At 39.8% G+C, this 27,297-nt stretch overlaps 1 protein-coding gene across 2 annotated transcripts in view; it reads left to right on the top strand.

Moving 5' to 3' along the window:
* KIT (v-kit Hardy-Zuckerman 4 feline sarcoma viral oncogene homolog) overlaps window positions 1-27,297 on the top strand; it is an 87,073-nt gene that overhangs the window by 35,384 nt on the left and 24,392 nt on the right. For both annotated transcript variants that reach the window (XM_010859689.1, XM_010859690.1), the window contains exons 2-7: window positions 3,091-3,360; window positions 6,412-6,693; window positions 7,759-7,895; window positions 12,071-12,242; window positions 16,792-16,981; window positions 19,119-19,234. In XM_010859689.1, coding sequence (XP_010857991.1) covers window positions 3,091-3,360; window positions 6,412-6,693; window positions 7,759-7,895; window positions 12,071-12,242; window positions 16,792-16,981; window positions 19,119-19,234 — 1,167 coding nt within the window. The remainder of the gene's footprint in view (window positions 1-3,090; window positions 3,361-6,411; window positions 6,694-7,758; window positions 7,896-12,070; window positions 12,243-16,791; window positions 16,982-19,118; window positions 19,235-27,297) is intronic.

Genomic DNA, 27,297 nt, shown 5'->3' with positions numbered 1-27,297 from the left:
ACTTCAATTAAAAAAAAAATTAGAAACCTCAAAAAAAAAAAAAAAAGAGTCAAGTTCTTACCTAGGATGCCTTACTGCTTTCACCATAACTACCTGAAGAAAGAAATACTGCAGCACACTCCAGTATTCTTGCCTGGGAAATCCCATGGACAGAGGAACCTGGTGGTCATTTCCTTCTCTAGGACATCTTGCCAACCCAAGGACTGAACTCACACCTCCTGCGTTGGCAGCTGTGTTCTTTACCACTGAGCCACCATGGAAGCCCAGATTGAAATACATTTGAAATATAAATTCTTAAGAATTTTTGGATTAAATTGAAAGTACTTCGTTTTGAAAGGAGATAAATACTTGAAAAACCAGCATCTTCACTTACCACTGTGCCCATTTTCATTATTTAACAGTCTGTATGACTAAAAATCACCCCAACCACTTCATTTCCATAGTCTGGTTCCATCATTTAGAGCTTCAGTCTGGGGGCACACAGTCTGGCCCATAGCACTTCTCTTTCTGTTGGTGCTCGGTAACATGTGATGACTAATTCACCTTATTGTTGAATTTTCTGTGACTCAAGGCTGCCCAGCATCTTCTGATCTGGGGTGTACTTTGCGTGACATCATGGGGCTATAATTGATGGCATGGTTGGAAGGCACCCAGATGAAATATTTGTCTGGATAACTAAACTTGAGACTGGTGATTTATACACACCTTCAGGGGGCAACTTCAGCCCTTCTGTAGAGTACTTCTGGGCCATCCCTCTCCATGGATTCTGTTCCTGCTATCTTCAGATGTCAGCATGCCTCCTATTTTTTATATAAACTTGTAACCTTTTAACTACTACTAAAGTTTTAACTATAGATCTATTTCTGTGCTTTCTCCTGCCATAATTCTCCAGGAGGAGGTCTACACTTGCAGGCTTAACCTTGAAGCCAGCAGAAATTCCCACTCAACTGAAATTGGATTTCCTGTGGTGTCTTCCTAACCAGATCTGGGGACCTATGTTCATTCCCTTTGATCCTGCTCAGCATCTGCCCTGGGACCCACCCACCTTCTCTTGGAAACCTTTTGATGTGTTGCCTCCCTTGTCTTTTTTAGCCTCTCCCCTTCCTTTCTGTTGGTCCCATTAAAAAAAAATCTGTCTTGACTCTTTCCTACCCACTCTTAGCTGGAAGAACTCTGCGACCAGTACTCATTGTGTCCCTCTTTTTTCTACAAAACCGTTTCCTCAGATTATTTGATACTGTCTTATAACTTCACAGGTACTGCTCTTTCCCCACCATCTGAATTTCACATAATCAGGTGAGAAGTCCACCTGCTGGCCAGGTGTAGCACCTGGGAGCAGGTGTCCTGCTTCTCCCGCCTGTCCCTTTCTCACCATCTGAATTGGTGGTAAGTCCACCTGCTGGCCAGGTGTAGTACCTGGGAGCAGGTGTCCTGCTTCTCCTGCCTGTCCCTTTCTCACCATCTGAATTCGTGGTAAGTCCACCTGGTGGCCAGATGCAGCACCTGGGAGCAGGTGTCCTGCTTCTCCCATCTCTGCCCCTTTCTCACCTTATCTCCATCTCTGCCCTGAACGTGTGCAGAGACTCCTGCTGTGGCTTTCTCTGGCTGCCCCTGCCTCCCACCCGCCGCTTCCTCCACTGGCCTGGACGGCTTTTGCTGCTCCTTGAGAACCCACGTCAGTTCTTGTCTCTGACCTTGTATGTGTGGAGGGGGGCACAAATCCAAGCACACGAACCATTCCCCCCATGATCCTGCAGAAGTGACTGAAAACCCCCCAGGGAGCTCTGTTATCCTGGCGCCCTCGCTCCCCTCACCCGGATCATACGTGAGTCAGCCTTTTGTGTTCTTCATGGCACCATCACCACCAGTGTGCTCTTTCTCTGGCAGCCTCACATCGTCCTCTTTTGTCTTAAATCCTTAACTGTGAGTTCTGTGGCTTCTGCTGACCTGAGGGCCAGAACTTTTCACTGATCTTGAGTCTAGTTGACCTCAGGTATCTCACTGTGCACGCGTGTCTCTGGTGTCTGTCTGTGGTATCTGTGTGTCTGCTCTTTCTCCTCTTCTGATATCGTGGAAATCCAGCCCACTTCTTTCTATGTCGCCTGAAGCTAAGTCTTGTACCTATGTTGCATTATTCTGACATTGAACACTGTGTACTTTAAGCTCTGGCCTGTAAGGACTGTGTGTCCCGTCTACATGGATTTTCTCCCAGCATCTAACACAGTGCTTTTGCAGCTCATAAGTAATGAACAGATACTTACCTTCATGCAACGGATGCATGTATATACTTGTATGCACAAATGAATGAATGGATTGGCTGCTGTGCTTTTCTAAGGTTCCAGTTTCATATTCAGAGTCTCTAGTTTTGTATCTTTAGTCTGACACTCTCCCAACTGAGCTATTTAGGCACTTCTTTTAGTTTTTGTATCTTTAGTTTGCTATGTAGCAAATCTCCGTAGGCATTAGGTTGATCAGGCTGCAACCCAACGTCTGCTATGAAATCTCATGATCTGATCATTAAAATAAGATTTTCATTTTCTGCCTTATCATTTGAAACACAAAGATCTTTTTTTTTTTTTTAAATGACCATCACCGAATAAAGACAATTGCATAGAAATAAGTGAATTCACAAAGCTGTAAGAAAAGCCAGGCTATCATGATCATGGATATTTTGCCTAAAGAGCGATGGGCCGATGGTTTTTTTGTTGTGTTGTTTAATCGTGGGAGGTTTTGTTTTTGTTGCTTCTAGACTGGGTGTCAGCATGTCAGTGTCATTGCAGTGGCCCATATTCAGAGTGGAAACTTGACCCCGTTGTATGTTTAACCCAGAGAATGCCATGGCATCCAGCAAGTCTTGGCTTGCATACCGAGGGTGACCCTCAGGATTAATTGAGAGTTGCTGAAAATAACTTAATTTTCTAGATGAACTTTAGAAACTTTAAACAGAACTCTCTCACCATAAATAGCTGGGCAGCTTTGTCCTATTTTTATTGTCGAGTACACAGAAGATGGAAATCAATATTGGAAAAAATGCTTTATTTCGCCCAAGAAAAAGATCATGTTCAACACGATTTTCGTTTTTCTTGGCAGGCTCTTCTCAGCCATCTGTGAGTCCAGGGGAACTGTCTCTACCATCTATCCACCCAGCAAAATCAGAGTTAATTGTCAGCGTTGGCGACGAGATTAGGCTGTTATGCACTGATCCAGGATTTGTCAAGTGGACTTTTGAGATCCTGGGTCAACTGAGTGAGAAAACAAACCCGGAATGGATCACCGAGAAAGCAGAGGCCACAAATACAGGCAATTACACGTGCACCAATAAAGGCGGCTTGAGCAGTTCCATTTATGTGTTTGTTAGAGGTAAATGCTCAGCTTTCTTTGATGCTATGCTTAGAGAACTTTATATCCTGTCCTTAATTAAGGATGACATACAGATAGCTGAGTCATGGATAAAATATTACTGGCTGGGTCTAGAAAGCATAAAACACAGTTTTCTTAGTCAGTTTTCCCACATCTTCTGATGCATAGTGGCTTCGGGTATGACTCCAGCTGAAGGTCTTGTAAGGCTGTGATGCTCTTCCTAATGAGGTTACAATATGGTTTAGCCCATTTGTCCTGGTGGTGTCAGTAAACCCTGAGAATAAATTAGGCCCTTTGGGAAGACAGCATTTTAATGCCTTGAGATCCCAGATATTCCCACTTAGTAAAAACACTTCAGGGAACTAAAGGCCTCTAAAGGCCCCAAACAGACCAAAGCTTCAAATGAATTGATCCACATTTAGACAGTAAATTCCAGAAACAATTCAGTTGGTTAAGCACCCTCTGTCCTTCCTGGGTTCTTAATAGTAGTCAGTTTATTCATTTAAAAAATTGTGACCTCTGAGAAATAAAAGGAAAATGTGATGGTTGGATTTCTGTACCTCATTTCCTGTGATGAATGCAGTGATTCATCTGTGTTTGTGCTTTTAATAAGCTTGTCAGAAGAAGGTTTCCTGGTGGGGCCAGGGGAAGGGATAGGGGAGGGGTCTTTTTGTTGGTGTAAAAACTAGAATACTTAAAGTTTAAGAGACATACCAAAGTTATAGGAGGAGAAATAGTTTCAGTTCTCGTCCTGGATTTGTACCTGGACTGAGGTTGTCGTTGCAACCTCATCTGTGGTATGGTGGAAGAAGATCCAATAAATTTGTCCTAGATTGTGGATCTGAGCAACCTCTGGAGTTACAGTTCCTCACAGCAACACTTGGATAAGATCACCTGCTCTGTCCTCCTTATATAATTGTTTTCAGGGAGACAGAATTAATGCACATTCTAGCTCTATGGAAGGTTAGTAAAATTGACTCTCCTGTTTGCTGTGAGAAGGTTGCCATGAAACTGAAACTGCCTCTCCTTACTTTATCTTTTCCTGGGTGGATAGCTGAAAAGAAATACATGTTCACAAGCCACAGCTAGCCTCTGGGTATGTTTCCATAATTGTTGAGCCACCCGTGTTCTGTTCTTTGACATTCAAGAAGGTACTCTGTAATTTCCAGGTGGTAATGAAGTGTCATTCTGCTTATTAATAGGATGGGTAGACGTCTGAATAAATAGGGAAACTGCTGCATTAGCCAAATCAGTCTCACAGAGCGCTCAGGTTTTCTTGATAGGGGAAGTCATCCTCAATAACTTGGAACTGTGTTTAATTATTACCGGTTTAAGATGTTTAGATGCCTGTATAGTTTGTCTTATGGCAGTGAAGGAAATCGGGGCATTGTTGTGGGAGCTATAGCTCAAGTGATTGAGAAAGAATAAGTGGGAAAATAACCAATGATAGCCTCGAACTATATTTCAGCCATTATGAGGTAATTTATTTGCGGAATAAATTAGTTAGGCTGGGAGGTACATAATTCGTTTAAGAAAACTCTTTGAAAATTGGCCAAAATTATATGATAAGTGGATTTCAATTATTTCATTGATTTTTGTGGCGCACTCAATTTGCATGTGGAAAGGACATTTTAAAAAACATTTTAGGGACTTCCCTGGTGGTCCAGTGGTTAATATTCCACACTTCTACTGTAGGGGGCACGGGTTCGATCCCAGGTTGGAGAACTAAGATCCCGCATGCTGCACAGTGTGGCCAAAAGATGAAAAAACTTTTTAAGTGTAATCCGTTGGCTCAACCATGTGTCTGTATGATCGTTACACAGTATAGAGGTGGCAGCATATTGTGTGTACAGAATGAGGTGTGTATAGAGGTCCCAGTTGGCCTAAGGCTTTCCCAGTCCATGCCAGGCATCCCAGCATAATTGCTAATTGTACCTCTTTCACGTCCAGGTGTCCTGGTTTGGACAATCATGTATTTGCCACAGCATTTCTGAACCTCATAAGCTTCCCTTGTGCATATCAATTTATTTGATTTCCAGAAATTCTATTTATACATATCTTTCAAGGAATATGAATAGAGCACGGACCGCGTGTTATTCGTACTGTGTGGCCCCCTGATAGTTTCCTAGACTCTTTTCAGAAGCTGGAGGATCCTGGAGACTGTGAACTCTGGAAAGAAGGTCACTTGGGTTAGTGGAGAACACTTTTCCCCACACTACTAGATGTCATCAGCCTGCCTATTCGTGGCCTATGTTCTTTGCAGTGTTATACATTTTAGAAAAAAAGCAAATATTATAATAAATATTACAAATATTTATATTCATAAATATTATAAAACATTTATATGTTTAAATATTTATATTTATAAATATTATAGTAAAGTATTCCCAGAGTTTTAAGAGCTCAGATTGTGGTATCAGTCAGACCCGAGTTTGAACTCTTTCTAGCCATTTCTGGGCCACATCACTTAAGGAGAGTTGCTAGTTTTGAGACTTCGGTTTATCTATAAAATGGTGATAATGATAGTGCCCATCACATGATAGGTGTTTTTCTTTTTTTTTAGATCATTGCAATTTATTTATTTATTTATTTTCTATTCTTTTTTACTTTACAATATTGTATTGGTTTTGCCATACATCAGCATGCATCCATGATGGGTGTTTTGAGGATTAAATGAGAACGGTGAATGTGTAATGGGCCAATCTTAGTGCCTGACATATGGTTTAAGTGCCACCTTTTCCTTATTAGTATAGTTCAGATAAATTCTACTTTCATTTGCAAAGAATAAAGTCGGCAGCCATTTGGGCTACTGGGGATTTTTGCTGTGAGAGAGCATTTTATTTTTCTTTAATTTTTTGGCCAAGCCACACAGCATGCAGAACCTTAATTCCCTAACCTGGGATCAAACCTGTGCCCCCTGCAGTGGAAGCATTTGACCACAGGGTTACAAGGGAAGTCCCCGAAAGGCAACGTCTTAGATCTTTATAAAATGTTTTCATTGTCATTTTATATATGTGCCGTTTGAAATACTGATTGTCGGTTATGCCATAGACCCCGAGAAGCTTTTCCTGATTGACCTTCCCTTGTACGGGAAAGAAGAAAACGACACGCTGGTTCGCTGTCCCCTGACAGACCCCGAGGTGACCAATTACTCTCTTACGGGGTGTGAGGGGAAACCTCTCCCCAAGGATTTGACGTTTGTGGCCGACCCCAAGGCAGGTATCACAATCAGAAATGTGAAGCGCGAGTACCATCGGCTCTGTCTGCACTGCTCAGCGAATCAGAGGGGCAAGTCCATGCTGTCGAAGAAATTCACTCTGAAAGTGCGGGCAGGTACCGGCCCTTGTTTGCTTTCTGCTGGGTGTCGGAGCATCCATTGATTTAAGACTTCTCTTCTCGCTGGTCCATCTTAGTATGTTGGTCACTCAGGCAGCTGCTCTGATCGGTTCTCCCAGCCTCAAAATAATGCCAGCTGCTTGTAAATTCTTTATTTCACAGTCCTCATACTACATGACTGGCCCACTCCAGCTGGGTGGGTCTACCAGGGATGAGCAATTAGATGGTCCTGGGGACAGTCATTAAACCTACTGACATCAGGACATCCCAAAGTTTCATAAATGCACAGTGTTCTTTTCAAGGAAAACTTATTGGGAAGCCTTACACTGTTTGAAAAGATTAGCATACAGATTATTCACTCCTTGATTTACTATTGATCTGTGAATTGACTTCCTCCTTAAATATTTAATTTTAATGCCTTCTTAGACTGTTCACAATCTGAGAAGGAAAGTACCAGCTAACAATGGACCTTGTTATGAATTCGACATGAGGTAGAATATTTTGGTAGCTGGTGGATACCTAGAATTTTGTATTTCAGAGAATATCTTAACTCAATACCAGTGGGCATTTAGCTATTGAGTAGTTATCGTTAAGGCTTTTGAAAAGGATTCTCTTTGGAGTTAAGGAAAGTTTGATTGTTTAAAACCTGTTATTAAGAAATAATCAAGATATTAATTTTACAGTACATGGGAAAGTTGCCTGTTTGGTTAAAAGGATGTAATTAGTTGTTGGTCACATCCTTATGAAACCATCATGTGAAGTAAAGATAAAGGCAGCTTCACTATGCTAGGGTTTCTACCTAGCTTTGTTCAGGATTATTATCATCTCAAAGTAGACATTCTCTCTTTTTCACTCTATATTAATTAATTTACTTGGGGGACGCATAGTTTAATTCCTGATGTCTTCAGGTACACAAGTAATACAGATTGGTTAGTGCCATACTTTATATTTTGCTTAAAAGACCACAGAGTGAGCTGGGCATGGCTTAGGAAAAATGGTAAGTTAAGAAGTTAAGTTACAGTGCAACCAGTTGTTTGAGAGCCACTTTTCATTTTATTCTAGCCATCAAAGCTGTGCCAGTTGTGTCTGTGTCCAAAACCAGCTATCTTCTCAGGGAGGGAGAGGAATTTGCAGTGACATGCTTGATTAAAGACGTGTCTAGTTCCGTGGACTCTATGTGGATAAAGGAAAACAGCCAGGTGAGTGGATTGTCTGCTCCGTTTTCCTCAATGTATCATGCTGTGTGGGAGGTTTGAAGGCTTTTCTTTAAAGTGTTATTTTTTAAGAAATGTATTTTATTGACGTCTAGTTGATTTACCATATTGTGTTAATTTCTGCTATACGGCAAAGTGATTCAGTAGTACATATATATGCATTCTTTTTCAAATTCTGAGAGAGTCTATTAATCATCCTGAGGATGGCTCAGCTGGTGTGTCTGTCAGAGGTGGAACTGTCTGGAGTGTGTTGAGATGCGTATTTCCCCATTGCATAGCACCATATGCAGACGTGTACATTCATTATGAGTAACAAACAAATGTCATTTTGTAAATTTATTTTGAGAAAATCGAAAACTTCAGACTTGTTATTACTCTATACTGTTTCTCTGAATGACTTTAGCGGGGAAAATATTTTTAAAAATTAACAGTTCAGTGAATAGCTACCTTAATTTTTATAAAGCTATTATGGAAACTATTCAGGCCAGATTATTTAAAATACTGTGAAAAGTTGCCATTTTCCCCTTCCATATTAAGAAACGTGATCTTAGATATTAACCAGGAAGCCTTCCCCATGAAAAGGCCTGTCCATTTGAGAAATGGATTTCTTTGTATATGGGTCTGATTTCCTCCTTTGAGACTGCTTACCTGAGATCAGATTGCTAATGGTTTTCTATTTGTTTCAGTTGCTATTAATAAAATGGTTATCTTCAATATGAAGCATTTGGACATGTTTAGGTTATCATTCATTTGACAAATGCATATTGAATGTCTACTGTATGTCAGATACTGTGTTAGGCATATCTTAATAAATTTTGACTAGTTATATTTGAAGGGTTTTTTTCCCTTTGAATTCACTCACATTAATAGCAAGGACTTTGAAATGTCCAGTTTCCCTAGAGTTTTGCTTTTAAGATTCCCATTGACTGAGTTTTCAATAATTTCTGTTTGCATAATCTTGGCCATCTTGCTAATTTGCTATCGTAGTAGTTTTTCTTCAGTACACACATATATATTACATTGGAAGGAAGAAAATACTGTCTTTTCCTCCTCCTCTTCCTCTTCTTCCTCCTCATGCTCTGAATTGGCAATTTTATGCCTGTTTAGAGAATCCTATGCTAAATAAGTAACCATGGCGATTACCATAATGCAAAGCATTATGATGGTGTTCCTGCAGACCTGTGATGGATGATACCTTGCTAAGTGAAGTCTGCCATGGACTAGGAGAATGGAACCCAATGTCTCTGAGAAAGAAGTCCTAATTTTCATATCATATAACCTAATAAAAACAATAGCTTACATACGGATTTTTGACTAACCCTACAGAACACAATCCCATATTAATTGCCTTTCTATGATCCTTGATTTCAGATGAGAGAACAGTTTAGACTGTGTATAGCTGAGCCTCTGTATAACTTGAAAATGAGCCTTTCTGAGATGAGAAATAAATTGCCCCAGGCAGTTTTGTTCTGAACCATTTTTTCCCAGGAGCCCTGCTTGCCATTCCCAATTAATCCACTGGCGCTGGTAGATAAGGCTGCAGTGTTGGGAGCTCTTTGGGGAAATCCCAGTGCGTACCTCCAAGGGTTAAGGAAAACCAAATCACGTGCAAACACTGTGTAACGTGTGACTTGCAGATGGGGCTCATGGCTGAATGCCAGAGTTCATCCATGAATCTTTTACTGATTTTCCTTTGGCTTAATTTGGAATACTTAGTGCTATTATAGCACTATCAAATTATTTTAAAAATCTGTAGAATTTGATTTGAATCATTTAGAATAAGTTTAACTCACAATGAAATTTAGGGTGAATTGAGTGTTGGAGAGTTTTTTCAATTGTTTGTTTTAAAATGTAAGAGGATCTTGGAGTTTATTCAACACTGTAAATCTTGGTTAGCTTTTCTAAGGCTTATAAACTCATATTTTTACTGCTTTTAATCATGATCTCTGATAGTATCCTAAATTATGGCCTCCGGGTTTGGATGTTGATATTGTATCAATTATCGACAAACTATTCCTTCCAACACCAGTGTATTCATTGTCCTGTTTAGCTCCCTAACAATGGACTCCTGGGCTCTTGCAGGAACTAGAGGGAAGATTCGGTAAATGTGGAATATAGTATGTGATCTGTCCATTGTCTCTCTGCCTTTACAGAGGAGAAGTCTGTAACATGATGGACTAGGAGAGGCCAGAGAAAAATGTCATTTCCCCTTCGTCTCTTAACAATTGCTGTTAGGCAGCAAAAATGTTAGATTTCTGCCAATTATTAGAAGAATCTCTTAGAAGGGAGTATCTTCAAGTCGACACAGTGCTCCAGACTAGACAGGCCTTTAAAGACTTTTATTCATTTTTGGAAATAAAATCTGAGACCATAGTGGCATCCTTGACTTGGCCAAGATCTCACAGTTAGTTAACCAAACAGGTTTCTCTTCTTTTTATTTCAAAACATTTAGCTTTGGCAGTCAGCTTTTATGTGTGCTTATTTTAGTGTAAAAAATTTTTCTAAAAATATAATAACATGAGAAAAAAGAGAAATAGCTATAATTCTGCCACTGTACATTAGCAGCACTGTGCAATAAAAATAGAATGTGAGCCTCCTATGTAATTTAAAATTTTCTAGTAGGCACATGACACTAAAACAAAGTAAAATCAGTTTTAATGTATTTAGTCCAATGTATCCAAAATATTTCATCATGTAATTAAAATTATTAATGGGTTATTTTATACTACTTTCTTTCATATTAAGTCTTTAAAGTCTGGGACATATTTTATATTTACAACACCCTTCAGTTTGCATTTCAAGCGCTTGCAGTCTCGTGTGGTTAGTCCTTATAAATGCTATATTGCCCACATTTTTTTCCATGTTTCTTTTCTCTCTGTCCCCATGCATATGTATGAACACATGGTTACTGTCTTAAGGTATACTCATTTTACATTTTTTACATAAAATAAGCATTTTTAATTTTCGTGTATTCATAGTCTTTTTGATACCTGGTACACATTAGGTCATCTCCAGTTTTTCACTTCAGCAAATATCTTGAAGCTTTTGTTTCCTGTTGAGTTGCTTCTTTGAGATAAATTTGCTGGAGTTGATCAGGGCTCAGAACATGCTTCCTAGTTGCTTTCCAGAAGGATTGTTCTGCTTTAGAGTACTGTCAAAATGGTCTAATGCTAATAGGTCCACCATAGCCTGTACAGGGAGTCACCCTTGATCTTGTTCCATGTCAATATCCACTGTTGTTTTGGGTTTTTTTAGTTGTTTCCCCTCTCCCTCCTACCCCTCCCCATTGTAATAGGAATGTGTTCATGTAAAAAAAAAAAAAAAAATTGGAAGATGCAGAAAACTCTATGCTATTCCATTTCATTTTTTCAGAGATGGTTGTAGTTTATATTATGGCTTTTTCCCCATGAGGTTTCCATACAAGAACTCTCTCCATGTCTTATGTGCAGACAGATATTAACAGTAGGATGGTGATATCACAAGGGTAAATGCACAACCTTTTTTCTTCAGCTCATGTGTAAATAATTTGGGGTTTGGTCTTACATGTCTTGTGTACTTCTGAATGCTCTTTAATAGTTGCCAACATTCTGCTGGAAAAGAACAATAGGATGAATTTTCAAGTTAATCTTAGACATTGTAAATTTATTTTTATTAATGAAAATAATATAAATGTTAATAAAATAGAACATGATTGTTAGTAGTGATGTGTTTTCTTTCAATCACTGGGCTATAGAATAGAAAATACATAAATATGTATATAAAACAGGAAATATTGATAGGATGCAGGTATGCTGACTTGTAAAATATCAGTATCCTGTAGTATTTCTTATATACTAGCTTTTAAAATTTGGCACTGTTTAAAAAAAATGTTTAGCACTGCAGAGAATTTGGAATTATGTATGCTGTGATTATTAAGAAATGAATTTTCATGTTTTTTCCCAATCATTAATAATGACTATCTTTCAATATAATCCTGTAATATGAAGTGTTCCAATGACAGACTTGTCATGATGTTTTATTATTCTTACTTAAGTAGTGTATAATGAATGCTAATATGGAGAAGTTAATTGCTGCTATTTTTAATTTATCTAGGAAAGATCCTGAATATAAATTGTATGGTAATCTTTGATTTCTTTCTTCCCCTCCCCTTCTGAGAGCAGCAGACTAAAGCACAGACGAAGAAGAATAGCTGGCATCAGGGTGACTTCAGTTATCTCCGTCAGGAAAGGTTGACTATCAGCTCAGCAAGAGTGAATGATTCCGGTGTGTTCATGTGTTACGCCAATAACACTTTTGGATCAGCAAATGTCACAACAACCTTAGAAGTAGTAGGTAAATATCTCTGGGAATGGGTAAATTACTTGGCATAGTGAATGAAGAAATTACCTGATAGTTTCCTTTTTACATTAATGGAATGTTAACAGATTCTTTAGGGATTTTAGTATCACTGAATGAATGAATACGTGGGAAAAAAATGATCTTCCAACCAGAGCACAAAAGCAAATTCTACCCATTTAATAGAGGCAAGTGGAAAAGCTGTAACTGTGAAGGTGTTTGAACATGTCATTCTCTGCTTAACCCCCCTACCCCAACAAATGTAGATTGAGCTTTCCCCAGAATTTTACTCCTTGCTGAATGACCTGAGTTTGGAAATGGATGGAGACTTTTCTTTTGGAGAAAGACGTATGCTTAGACCTTAATGTATTTCTCTGGATCTTTTGGTGAGGTCCTTTGGCCTTTTGGTTTATTGTTTTACAGTTCTTGGGCTGTAGTCACTTGGCAGCAGAAAGGGCTGAACTGACTTTTCCTTCTCAATATGCCCCTCACCTTACCCTGTCCTCTGACCCTACAGGCTATAACATAAACCTTCAGGAAGGCAGCTCACTGGGCATGGCTTCTTGTTTCTACAGAGCATAAACAAACATGTTAACCTGTACCCTAACCTATATCATAACTGGTATACACAACTGGTTTAGTTTTCCCTGATCTAGCAATCTTACTAAATACTTATTTCCCAAGCATCTACTTAATGAGAGTAAACTGTGGTAAAGTACATGATGTTTTTGAGTTACTGGAAAGTATAGTAATTTTAAAATTATTTCTTTTACACTCTTTGGGCTCTCAGTATTGTTTGCATTTAATCTACTTTCTTGGGGTTTTTTTTTTTTTTTGGATGCCACCGTATTCTCATTGCTTGATTTTGATTAAGTACTTGTAGGGTGGTGAAATTCTTCCTCATAATTTTATCAATAATAAAATTATATATTTGTTTTCATTTCTCTCTTTCCCCCCATATTTCTTCAATAATTTATGTAGCAGTGTTAGAGGTTTGCAATTTATCCCACAATTATCTCATATGAGTTAGTTGTTTCTGCTCATGTTGTAATGGAAAGTGTCTCACCAAAATGAACGTGAAAAAGACGCTTTATTTGCAATTACAGAGCTAGCCCAGAGAAAGGGTACTATTCTGTCCCTAAACATGATTGTGAACCATTTATTAATTTGAATAAAAGGCTATGCTTTTAAAATATTAAACTCCATAAGTGCTAATTTGCTAAGTTGATTAGGGAGCATGCTGATATATCAGCTTCAGCTCCAGAAAGCAATTAGTAAGGATGTTTTGAGCATATTGTTGTATGTAATCAGATTTTTAAAATCCATTCATCAATTTCCAAGAATATAACTGTATAACTGGAAAGACTTGGGTCCATGTAATCTGAATCTGTACTGTTTCGGGAGAGGGTTGGGATGGGACGAGAGCAGGAAGAGAAAGAGAAAAGTGATCTTTAGGGGCTGGGAGTAGAATTTGGACACAGAGTGGAGTGGTGCGCAGCACAAGACTTTAGGATGACCCCTACCTAGTTTTGAGTTGGGGCTCTACCACTTAAATTTCAAATGTACCCCACTTTAACTCTGCCTCTGTTTTCTCTTACGAGACACACAACCTCTAACTCCCAAGGCTGTAGAAGGGAGAAAGCAACAGATTTTATAGATGTGCCTGATATAGTGTTTGTACTTGATTAACTGTTAATGTCTCATCAGTTTCTTAAACCATCCTTTATAACAAGCCAGATACGATTTTTTGATTGTAATAATTCTTACACTTCATGAATTTGAAACTCTGTTCTATTATAGGACATAAAACTATATTGACCAGACTAGACTATAGAAAACTCCGGAGGAACTAGTGTTTTATTCATGATGATTGTGACAGAAATCAGTGCAAATAATATTGCCTGTAATATTTCTATATTTTGCATTGTGTTTTATCTTTGAATTTATGACCTTGAGTACCTGAAAATTTAATGTAGCTTTCAGATAAAACTTATTTACTCAAAACTAACTTAAGTTAGCTTAAAGAATGACAGAGGGGCATCGTTTATGATTCAGGTATTAGAACAAGCTGTTGGTTTCCAACTTGATTTCATTTGGATGTTTTTTAAAATTTCACCTGAAAAATGTTTTTCCATTGATACAAAGGACAGTTGGGTTCCATTTTTTTTTTATTCTGAATCTGTAGGAAACTATATAGTAAATATTCTAATGGCAACCTCATGTGGGGTACCAATTGCATGTTAGATACTCTCTGGAGGATATCTACTCAGTAAGTGGTGGTGGTTTAGTCTGTAAGTTGTGTCCAACTTCTGCAACCTCATGGACTGTAGCCCACCAAGTTCCTTTATCCATGGGGTTTTCCAGGCAAGAATACTGGAATGGGTTACCATTTCCTTCTCTAGGAAATCTTCCCCACCCAGGGATTAAACCTGTGTCTCCTGCATTGCAGGTGGATTCTTTACCGACAGAGACACTAGGGAAGCCTGGGGTGTAAATATATTTAAATAGTACCAGAGATAGTGGATGACAGTCTTAAATGTTATAATTCCATCTTCAATTTTGAAAAAGAAATAAAACAATAAGATTAAAACTCCTTCATAATTCCACTAACTTGCTATAACCATTTTTAGGGTTTGGTATATGGTTTATGGACTTCCCTTGTGGCTCAGACAGTAAAGTGTCTGTTTACAATGCGGGAGACCCGGGTTCGATCTCTGGGTTGGGAAGATCCCCTGGAGAAGAAATGGCAATCCACTCTAGTACTATTGCCTGGAAAATCATCTCCTTGCAGTCCAAGGGACTCTGAAGAGTCTTCTCCAACTGCAACAGGATTTTAATTATACATGTAATCTTAGGTTTTCTTTCTCACTTAAAGTATGTGGAGACTCTAGGGTATGCTACAGTAAGAAGCCAGCCTTGGCCTCTCACTGTGTACATTACGTTTAGTCTCTGCCTTTGGGTAGCCAGCTATATGGCTTTCCAGGACTTGGTTTCTTTTCTCATCTGTAAATCAGGGGTTACAAGGTTCACTTTCAGTATTGCTGTAAGATTAAATATTTGTCATAATTATTAAATAGAATATGCTAAAGAACTTAATGCAGTTCTTGGCACATAGTAAACATTTCATAAAAGGTTATAAATATAATATTGGCAATTATTTTATTATGGTCTTTTTCAAGCTCTTCATTGTATTATTATATAACCATTTCTAAGGGCTGCTTTATTTACTTAACCAGTTCTCCCTTTTCTCATTTTTAAGATTATTATGACTAGGGTAAATAGCATTTCTATTTTGCATGTAGCTATCTACCTCACTAAGAAGAGTTCTCTGGATTAAACTGAAAAATAGATAATTTTTTATCTATAAATGCTTTCTAAAGGAGTTCTGCCAAATTAAAATGTGTAATTCAGCATGCTATTTTAATTACACTTGCAAAGTTATTAAGTTTATTTCAAATTAGCTTTGCTAGTTTTCCATAGAATGGATATACATTATTTTTAACAGCTCTATTGAAGTTTTGCTGTCTTTAATATGTGAAAAGGGATCCCCTATTTAAATTACTAGTTTATTTTTCCTTATATATTTTCATGTCTTCTATTACCTTAATTAATTTTTCTATATGTAGACATTTGAAAACATTTATGTATTCAGATTTTTCTTTTATAAGTTTTATTTTTTTGATTGCTTCTAAAAAGCCTAGAAAACTGCCCCCACCCCCACCCCCAGCTTGGTCAAAGTTTAATAGAAGTCAGTTTTGTTGTTTAGTTAAAAATATGGCTTAATTGTTAAAATGCAATATTTTTATTGAATATTGGGGCTATCTTCCCCTCCTTGATTTATGACATCTTCTTATCACATATACAATTATATTGGGTCTAGGAATAGGCTACTTAGTCCAAATAATTTTTAGCATAATATGCATCAGGACTAGTAGGTCTAAAAGACTTATCCCATGGTGATAGATCTTTAACAGAGTTGCTTAAGAGATAAAAATAAAAGAATAAACATTTCCAATGTGTGTCCTTTCTCATTTATGACTGTGATTCTCCAAGAGCAAAACAAAATGTAAAATGGCTAGTTAAAATTCCTACTTGGCATGCTAAGTGTATGCTAGGTCACTTCAGTCTTGTCCAACTCTTTGTGATCCCATGGACTGTATGTACCCTGCCAGGTTCCTCTCTCCATTGGATTCTCCAGGCAAGAATATTGGAGTGGGTTGCCATTTCTTTCTCCAGGGGATCTTCCCAACTCAGGGATCGAACCCAGGTCTCCCGCATTGCTGGCAGATTCTTTACCATCTGAGCCACCAGGGAAGCCCAAGAATACTGGGGTGGGTAGCCTATCCCTTCCCTAGGGGATCTCTCCAACCCAGGAATCGAACCAGGGTCTCCTGCATTGCAGGCGGATTCTTTACCAGCTTACTTGGCACTACCAGTTAATACTGGAAATCAGTCAGTTACCTTTATAATCCAAAAATGAAGCTGTGTTATTTGTTAAGATTTTTGCAGGTAACAGTTTCTTTCCGTTTCATTCTGCTGTGGTTAGATAAAGGATTCATTAATATCTTCCCTATGATGAACACAACAGTATTTGTAAATGATGGAGAGAATGTGGATCTGGTTGTTGAATATGAGGCATATCCCAAACCTGTACACCGACAATGGATATATATGAACAGAACCTCCACTGATAAGTGGGACGATTATCCTAAGTCTGAAAATGAAAGTAATATCAGGTAAGAAAAGGGCCTTTTACTGGCAATTATGCAGTTCTACCTTTCCCCTGCACTTGTTGTTTGGTCACTAACTCATGTCCCACTTTTTTTTTTTGACCCCATGGGCTTGAGCCCCACCAGGTTCCTCTGGCCATGGGATTTCCCCGGCAAGAATAATGGAGTGGGTTGCCATTCCCTTCTCCAGAGGGTCTTCCTGACCCAGGGATTGAAATCCCATCTCCTGCAGTCTAGGTGGATTCTTAACTGCTACCTCATCCTATTTATGTAACCATCAATGTATGAGAAGACAGCTGATACAGAAGGAAGTTTGGGGCTGCTCCCTGAGTCTTCATCATTTCATTTTGCTGTGTGTTTAGAACACACAGAAAAGTCCATGCCTCAGTTGTCTCATTTGTAAATTAGAGGAGAGTCCTGTCCTGGAGTTCTGAAGATAGTTCAGAGCAGTGACTAGCATATACTAGGGCCACAGTAAATAATTCTTTTCAGAGAAAGAGGCATGTTAGTGCCTTTAGTTACATTTTTAAAGCTAGAAGGAAACTAAGAATCGTTAAGCATCTTTGGGCCAAGCAATGAACCCAAGTTTCTTTTACATCAGACTTCTCATTCGATTCTCAGATAAGTTGTATGTGCTTGTTTCTGGCCATACGCTGTTCTCATTCCCTTATGTACATTAACTCAATAAATTTAGTCCTCACAAATGCTATGAGGAGGCATGCTTACTTCCCTCCTTTCTATAGAAGAGGAATTTGAGACTTCATTGAGTTAAGTAATCTCATCAAGAGCCAATGGCTTATAAGAGGTTGGTGCCTAGTTACAATTGGTGGTTTTTTTCCCCCTAGTTGGGAGCTCTTGGCTGTTGTAAAAATATGGGTGAGAGTGGATACTGTCCTGGACCAAAGTCTAAGGGTTGGAGGGAGGAGGATGGATTGGGTGCTGTCCAGGCTTCCTCCTTAAAGGACTCGGTGACTGAAGGGGCAGGGAAGAGGGAGGAATCTGGCTGGGGCAGCCAGATTGGATGATAAGAGGTGATACCATTCCAGGGGGAGGGAGAGTGACCTGAGTTTGGGGTTTGTTGAATTTGAACTTGCCTGTGGGATCTTGAGTGGAGATACTCAGGTAGGATGTTTTGTAGGTCAGGTTCCCTGGATGCAGCTCCTGAGAGTGGGATTCACAGGCAAGGGCTTCATTAAGAAGAGAGAGACCTGGCAGAAAGTTGGGGAAGTAGGGTAGGGAGGGCGAAAGGAGGTAAACAGGATGCCAGTGAGCCGGTGACGGGGGTGAGCACCCCTGTCCTAGGGGTGCTTTGGACTGGGGGCCATGAACAATGGCCTGGAGAGGAAAGAGGCGTAGGACAGGGAGGTCTGGACTAGAGGTCAGGATTTGAAAGTTGTAAGCAACAGTAAGTAGTTCAGAGGAGCATGAATGCCCAGGGAATGTATGCAGTGTGACAGGAGACTGAACAAGCCACCCCAGTGCAGAGTTGATTGTGGCCCTTGGGGGTCTAGGGCCACCCAGAGTGCTCTGTCCACACTGGAGCCCATGTCAGTAACTCCCTGATGGTGGTGCTGAACACAGCCACCTGTGATAACCTTGGTGTAAAACAGAAGCCCCGGTGGCACGTGCTCCTGGGGACACTTGGAAGAAGCGGCAGGGGTAGGAGGAGAACCAGGAGATGCTGGTGTTGTCAGAATGAAGGTGAGGGCCATGGTATTGACCTTGCTGCATGGCCCTGAAGTGTCTGCTTTGAGACACCTTGATGGAGATGCCTGCCAGCCTGGGGTTTTGCCAGGCAGGTGCTGTTAAAGTAGGGCAAGTGAGTTCAGGACACTGGTGAGAAGGGAGGCTGAACAGAGGACCAGGGCAGGGAGGGATGCTGGCCATAAGGACAGCGCAGGATGAGGGTGAGGTTGCCTTATGGCGAGAAAGCCTTTCCCCACTCTGTTCTCATGTACCAGGCATTTGTCTCAATGAAATATATGTGTGTATTTGCATTTGTTAACGTGGATTTTGTTAACACTGAATTACATGGGACGTAGTTTTCCAAAACAGGCATGGATTTCCAGATGGAAACTGAAAAAGCCACACGTTTCGAGGTAGGTGATCCACAGGTGACTGATGGGTTGTTCTTTTTTTGTAGATACGTAAATGAACTTCATCTAACCAGATTAAAAGGGACTGAAGGAGGCACTTACACATTTCACGTGTCCAATTCTGATGTCAATTCTTCTGTGACATTTAATGTTTACGTGAACAGTGAGTAGAACAAATGGTTCCTTATCTTTTTATTTTTTATTCTTTTAAGTTGTGGCTGGTGTTTGCAACAGCTGCCGCCCCGAGTTCATTGTGTACTGGGTCAATAATGTTTCATGATAATTTTGACCTTAACAAAGACCTCGTGGTTTGGTGGTTGGAAGGATGTGTACAAAAACGGATTCCTTGTCCTACAATTCGCTGACCACATGACCTTGTAGCTGGCGCTCAGATGCTGGGTACTGCCCTTTGAAGTCAACAGAAGAGACATAGAAGTTAAAAATAACAACAGTTTGAGGGACAATGTATTATTATTGATTGCTGAGATGGGGAGCTGGAGGTTGAATAGGAGCTGGATTATGGTATTAGGTGGGAAAGAGGTGCTATCAAGCCCCGACAAACGATTTCTTTGTTACAGCACCTTTTCTTTCAGGGTTAGGGTATTATTTTGTGTGAAATGAACGCAGTATTGATCAGCTCAGAGTGTCCCTGCTGTGTGCCATGCGGGGACTGGGGGAGAAGGGAGCAGGTGGTTTAAGGTGGGAGGATGGCCGTGGACACCTGAACATCTGAGCCCTGTGTGGTCCACGTCCCACAACATCTCTGTACAAAGGTTGAGCTGCAGGGGCTGTCCTCACTAGCTGGGGCTTTTCTCAAGTGTACGACCTGCTCCTGGCTCTACTGTGGGGTCACCTACATTTCCCAGAAAGAGGATCAGGTGCCTGCCATACCACACCAGCAGGGGACCAAAGGCTGGAGGCCTCCAAAGACGTGGGATCCCAAGGGACTGTCCACAAAATGACCAGCAGAATTAGCTATCCAGGGTGTATGGGGGGTGGAGTGAGATGACAATCTGGAACGTTCCCTGGAAAACAGCTCAGTAATGGCTGAGCCCTTCATAAGTGTTGGGCTGCAGGAAGGGAGCCAGTTCCCCATCTTCCAGGAGCTTCCAACTTGCTGTGTGGAGTGATTCTTCATCGTTACCTCCCTGATGGTGCTGCTCACCAGCATGGTGGGGTGGGAAGCGTGATCCCCTTACAAATGGAAACAGCTAGCGAGTGATACTCAAGACAGGTTTTTGGTTGGTAATCTGGAGTCTTTTGTCTGTTCCAGCATTTCCAAAATTGTATTTCCTGAACAAGGTGTTAACATGTATTTAGATAAAGAGCATCATATCCGTATACAGATTTTTCTGAGCTACAGACTTTCTCAGCATCCTTAATACACTAATGTATATTTTGCCTGCTCAGAAGGAGGCGTGAGATTGAGCATATATCTCCATTTGTATGACCACAAAACTGCTTTTCCAAGGGAAACATGTTAATTAACATCTCAGTTCTTCAGAAGAGTTTTGATTACATGGTATTCTCATTGGCCTGCAATTCAGGTATGTCTAGATTAAGTCAGATGTTAATCAGAGATTAGTGTATTACACATGGGCAAAATTGCCTGCTTCTGAGAAATCTTCATGTTCAAGTAATTGAAGAGATGATTGCAGGTGAATCAATATCCTTGCAAACATCATATGCATTACTGTCTATACAAAACCTTATTTTAGGCATTCCAGTGCAGTGCTTCTCAAACTATGGTCAAGGACCTTGTGTATTTGTAGTTTCCAATTTGTTCTGAATCAATACTTCTTAACAAAATACAGAAAGAACTGGTCACTAGAATAGCGAGATGGAAAAGAACAAAGATATATAAAATCCCAGAATGGATCTTTTTTTTTTTTATTACTAGACTCAACAGATATAATTAAGTGAAAGTGCTCCTTCTCAGTGCTTAGTCTTGGCTTCTGTGCTTACATGCTATGCAACAGAACTAGTAGACTGTGGCCATGGTCTACTCCACAGGCCTCACTTTGAGAAGCTTCGTTGTTGGGAATTTTCTAACATTGTGTCATTTGTATCCATCTCTTTCCCTGGCTTCAAGGTCAAGGGCTCGTGAAGATCTCTCTCCCCCTTTTTCCTGCTTCCATTTGCCAGTGTGTGGCCTACCAGTCAGTCATGAGTCATTGACCTTAGAAAGACATCTCTGAAGTCACCCTTACTTTTCTCTGGGTGACAAAATTGCTACGTTTTTACTTACCAGCCTAATTTGCCATCCGACAGGATCCATATTAATCACCTCTACTGGTGAACTCATGCCTATTTGAGACTAGAGAGGAAATGGCCTAAACCTTCCCAAATGATTGTTTCTTGGATTCCCTATAATCCTGGGGCCTGGGTCACAAATACTTCTCAGCATGTGCTGAGGTCCTGCTTCAAGCACTGGGCACAAGGATGACGTTGTGCAGTGTCTTCTCTCGTTGGCTGAGCTCTTCAGGGGTCTATTCATTGAAGTCGCTTTATTACAGACACTAAGCTGACTAAAGGCATTTACTTCACTTACCTAACACATTGGAGTTCTTGATCTCTAGATGCTTTGACAGAGGTAGCATTTTTGTGTGAATACTTTATCTGTTTCTTAGGAACTGTGTCCCAGTTGCTCTTCACAGATATAATTAGCTAATTTCTTTGCTGACTTTTTATTTTTTGGATTGAAAAAAAAAAAAAAACTAGTTGATGCTATCATGGGGCAAGATTTTTTATGTTAAATTTAAAATCAAAAGCTAAAAATAATTTTAAAATTTAAACTTGGACCAGTTGTGTCCATTTTGACATATTATTTTAGCAAGGCAAATGCATATGTAGATCTGCTGCATGGTTTATTCTGTAAATAAGCTGAGCCCCAGGGGTGAAAGGAACTGTGCTCTGCAGAAACTAGAATGAATAAAAATCAGAATAATAAATGCATGCTGTTAGTGTAGAAATTCAGGCTACTTTTAGTGACAGGGATACATACTTGCTTAATAGATTCAGCCATGAGAAATGCTCAAGGAAATCCTTGATTTTGAGTAGTTAAATATTTGGTAGTTGAAGACTTCATTTGCTTTGAAAATTTGAGAATGTTGTACATGTGTGTGTTTGTGTTTTAATCACTTATGTGGGAGGCTTTAAGAGAAAGCTATATACATTTAAACTTTAAAATGTTTTAGTACTGTTTTTAGCTTCTCTAACAAGGCATGATTTGCATGGGTCTGTTGACTCAGTGATCTTAAAGGTGGTTTGTAATGGACAAAAAACAAAACAAACAAAAAAATCAGTGATTCCTTGCCTTGAACTTGCATTGCTATAATTATTCTTGAATTGCTTATTGAAGATGTATATAGAAGTCAGATTCTTCATTCTAAAAGGAAGTTTCATGTCTTTGAAAACGGCCATTTGTTTCCATTTCAGATCAAAATTGGTGAAAACTAGGGTTTTAGGAACTATAGAACTAACCAAAGGTGTTTTCTTAATACGTGTTACCCGTTCCAAGATTCCTGCAGGTGTGAGAAAAAGTGGTAACACCAAGATTCTGTAGGTTAGGTAGCCTGTGATGGTTGATTAGAAATCTGTGGTCTCTTTGGTGACTCATAGACTTGGAGAATGAATTTAATGGTTGCTGGAGAGAAGGGATAGTTAGGGAGTTTGGGATGGACATGTATACTCTGCTATACTTAAAATATATAACCAACAAGGACCTACTGTATAGCACATGCTGCTGCTGCAGCTGCTAAGTCGCTTCAGTCGTGTCCGACTCTCTTCGACCCCATAGACAGCAGCCCACCAGGCTCCCCTGTCCCTGGGATTCTCCAGGCAAGAACACTGGAGTGAGTTGCCATTTCCTTCTGCAATGCATGAAAGTGGAAAGTGAAAGTGAAGTCACTCAGTCGTGTCTGACCCTCAGCGACCCCCTGGACTGCAGGCTTCCAGGCTCCTCCGTCCATGGGATTTTCCAGGCAAGAGTACTGGAGTGGGGTGCCATTGCCTTCTCCGATAGCACATGCAACTCTGCTCAATATTATGTAGCAGCCTGGATGGGAGGAGAGTTTGGAGGAGAATGGATACATATATTGGAGAAGGGAATGGCAGTCCACTCCAATATTCTTGCCTGGAGAATCCCATGGACAGAGGAACCTGGTGGGCTACAGTTCATAGGGTCGCACAGAGTCAGACACGACTGAAGCGACTTAGCACGACATGGATACATATATGGCTGAGTCCCTTCACTGTTCACCTGAAACTATCACAATATTGTTAATCGAGTATACCCCAATAGAAAATAAAAAGGTTAAATTTTTTTTTTAAATGCAAAAAAATAAAATTAGAGAAATCTTACAAATTAGCCAAAAAAAAAAAAAAGGCAGGGCGGGGGGAGAGAAACTTATCTCCTTGGTAATAATAAATGTCATACAATAAAGGCTTTCATCAGATCTAGGACAAATAAAAGGCCAAACATGTATTTTAACCCTAATTAATCCTGATTCTCGACTTTTCTGTCTCTCTTACACACACACACACACACACACCACATTTTCTTTATTCATTCATCCACTGAAGGAGATTTGCATTGTTTTCATACTCTGTTGTAAAAATCACTACAGTGAATGTGAGAGTACAGATATCCTTGTAGATAAGAAAAAGTTCTGTGTTGTTTTCCATAATGGATATAGCAATTTATGTTCCCACCTTCCTGTTATATTAAGGAACCAGGAGTTTTATTTTCTCCTCATTTTTGCCTATACTTGTTTTGTGTTTTTTTGATGATAACCAGGTTGACAGATTTGAGGTGATAGCTCATTGTAGTTTTGATTTGCCAGTAACCTAGATTGACACTAGTAGCATTACATCAATAAAATGTTATCTGGTAGCATTTCCAGATCCACATTATGAATTTAAAATTTGTAGCAAATGGTATTTGGAGTTTTCTCTTCAATCTCAAAGATCTGTCCTTTAATGACAGACCTGTTTCAGCTTCCCTGGTGGCTCAGACAGTAAAGAATCTGCCTGCAATGTAAGAGACCCGTGTTTGATCCCAGGGTCAGGAAGATCCCCTGGAGAAGGGAATGGCAACCCACTCCAGTATTCTTGCCTGGAGAATCCCACGGACAGAGGAGCCTGGCGGGTTACAGTCTGTGGGGTTGCAAAAAGTCGGACACAGCCGAGTGACTAACACTTTCACCAGTTGAGTGAAAGAATGGTGGTACTCAGGTGGTGGTGCGTAATGGCCAGCAGGACAAGAAAAGTCTGGAGAATGAAAGGGCTTGCTTTTCATCTTTAGGCTTACATGGAACACAAATGATGTTAAGCTCCATTGGATATCCACATGACTGCTGAACTCTACACGAAATTCTCAGAATCACCAGTTTCCCTTCATTTATGGCAAAGTGTTAACAGAGGGGTTGAAACAATTTAAGGAAATGCTAACTAATGTATTATTTCTAAACCACTGCATCACATAATTAACATCCTGTCTGGTATAAGCGATTATTTATAGATCATACAGTATACCCAAATCAGTCAAAGTAATAAATCATTCAGAATGAGGCCTTTTGATGGGAATGTTCCCCTTGACCACATCTGCAGAATCTGGGCTGCTTTTTATATATTTGTGGTCGCTAAGTCATGTCTGACTCTTTTGCAACCCCATGGACTGTAGCCCAACAGGCTCCTCTGTCCATGGGATTTCTCAGGCAAGAATACTGGAGTGGGTTGCCATTCCATTCTCCAGGGGATCTTCCCAACCCAGGGACTGAACCCACATCTCTTGTGTTTCCTGCATTAGCAGGCAGATTATTTTACCACTGAGCCACCTGGGAAGCCACCTTCTCCAAAGGATCTTCCCAACCCAGGGATCGAACCCACGTGTCTTGCAGATTCTTAACCACTGAGCCACCAGGGAAGCCCATTTGTGGTCATAGTTAAATCCAGTTATGGATGGCTAGACCATCCTTCCAAGGAGAAGCTCCCCAGTGTGGAATACCCTGCAACACCTTGGGCAGCCTACCATTTGCCACAGGTGAGTGTAGGGCTGTCAGGACAGCCTTGTAGCTAGATGGCTTTGGATAGCCTGCTTGCCAGCCATCTGAGTCACCCACCTGGCTGCAAGTCTCAGTGATTATATTTAGGGTAAAAGTAATACTATCGGGTTTGGGGCATCCTTCCAGATCTTCATGAGTCGAGAGAGCAGAGTCATTAGGACTTTGCGTTTTTGGAAGATGGACATGTTTTCTAACGTCTTGACGACTTTTAAAAGTGATAGGACCTTCCAAACATTTGAGTGTCCAAATCTTACTTGTGTTAGAGGCTAAAATTTTGAGACTTAATGCTAACACACTTACCAAGTTTTGCTTGAGAGGCTTTGCTTTTTAGTATTTTTCTTTTCTTTTTTCTGGTTAGGTGGATTCTATTCGACCTACTTCTGTATTAAATTATTGGAGTTCTTCAACATTAAATAAAGCTAGTGCTACATAGATAAGTGCTAAATAAATCAGAACTCCTTTCTGATTTATTTACTTGCTTTTCTGAGTTTGCTGTAAGACTACCACAGTATACCCAGAATGAGGCCTGGTTTGTGCAAACACTTATACACATTTGTTTTTAGATTAAAACAATGTTTTCATATTACAAAATTGTTATATGACAGGTGTGATAACTGGAAATTATAAGTAGGCAGAAATAAGACTGAAATAAGTTTAAATTCTTCCTTTTAAAGTTGATTTACATTTTATGGATTACCAGTGTTAATATATCTCTTAATATATATCTTTACAGACCACTTAAAAAAACTTTTTCTGGGGGGGATGACAAAATGAAGTTCTTTTGCGTCACCTTGTGTTTTGGTGCTGAACGGTGAACGCATTGTGAGCCGTTTTCCATGCCGTGATATTTCTTCTACAGTGCTGTGCTTAGTTGCTCAGTCGTATCTGACTCTGTGACCCCGGGGCTGTAGCCCACCAGGTTCCTCTGTCCATGAGGATTCTCCAGGCCAGAATACTGGAGTGGGTTGCCATGCCCTCCTCCAGGGGATCTTCCCAACCCAGGGACTGAACCCAGGTCTCCAGCATTGCAGGCAGATTCTTTACCATCTGAGCCACCCAGGAAGCCCAAATATCACTTTGCTTTCTCCTTGCATGGATATTTCATGATTTCCTTAACCATTTCATGATTTCCTTAACCATCAGATACCAGTATCTGATACCATTTTGAGACATTGTGGTGTATGAGGTGGAACTCTGAAATGATGTGATTGAATTTTAAAAGAAATCTATTAAATGATTATTTAAAGTTTATAATTATCTTATTTAATCTCAAATGAGCAACCTTACTCTAGTGGCAGGAAGTCAATGACGTTATCATCTGTCATTGTCTTTCATGCTCCTGTATCTTGAACATATGTCTAGGAAGATAAGCTGTGCTGGCTTGCAGGACAGTTCCAAATTAAGAAATAATGTTAGTTTGGGTAGCTAATCTATGTAAAAATAGTTTCTTGTCTTTCTACATTAATTTTTTTATAGGTAATTTGAGATACTTGACAATATCTGAAGTCTGTTTTTATTTTCTTTTCCTGAACTTGAAATGAGTTTTTGTTCTTAAATTGCTTGGGAATTATGAGTGTTGTTTTTGATGTGACACTTTAATATCTTCTCCTTATGTAGAGGATCTCTGTGGTTGCAAGAATTGCTATAGACATTTAAACTGGAAGAATAAAGGAATATCATGGCAACCTACTTTTAAAGTGGAGTTTGAGTCTCTTATATTTTGAAAAAATTTAGGTGTGTTGGCATGATTTTTCTTTCATGTCTGCTAAGAAACTTGGTGGTCTGGCTGGGTGTGTAGCTAATTTGGGGGATCTATTATGATTATACAGTGGAAGTGAGAAATAGATTTAAGGGCCTAGATCTGATAGATAGAGTGCCTGATGAACTATGAAATGAGGTTTGTGACATCGTACAGGAGACAGGGATCAAGACCATCCCCATGGAAAAGAAATGCAAAAAAGCAAAATGGCTGTCTGGAGAGGCCTTACACATAGCTGTGAAAAGAAGAGAAGCAAAAAGCAAAGGAGAAAAGGAAAGATATAAGCATCTGAATGCAGAGTTCCAAAGAATAGCAAGAAGAGATAAGAAAGCCTTCTTCAGCGATCAATGCAAAGAAATAGAGGAAAACAACAGAATGGGAAAGACTAGAGATCTCTTCAAG

Source organism: Bison bison, unplaced genomic scaffold (assembly GCF_000754665.1).
Source record: "Bison bison bison isolate TAMUID 2011002044 unplaced genomic scaffold, Bison_UMD1.0 scf7180017864458, whole genome shotgun sequence".
Lineage (NCBI taxonomy): Eukaryota > Metazoa > Chordata > Mammalia > Artiodactyla > Bovidae > Bison > Bison bison.
The sequence above is the reverse complement of the archived record's forward strand: the minus strand, read 5'-3'. Positions and strand labels throughout refer to the sequence as shown.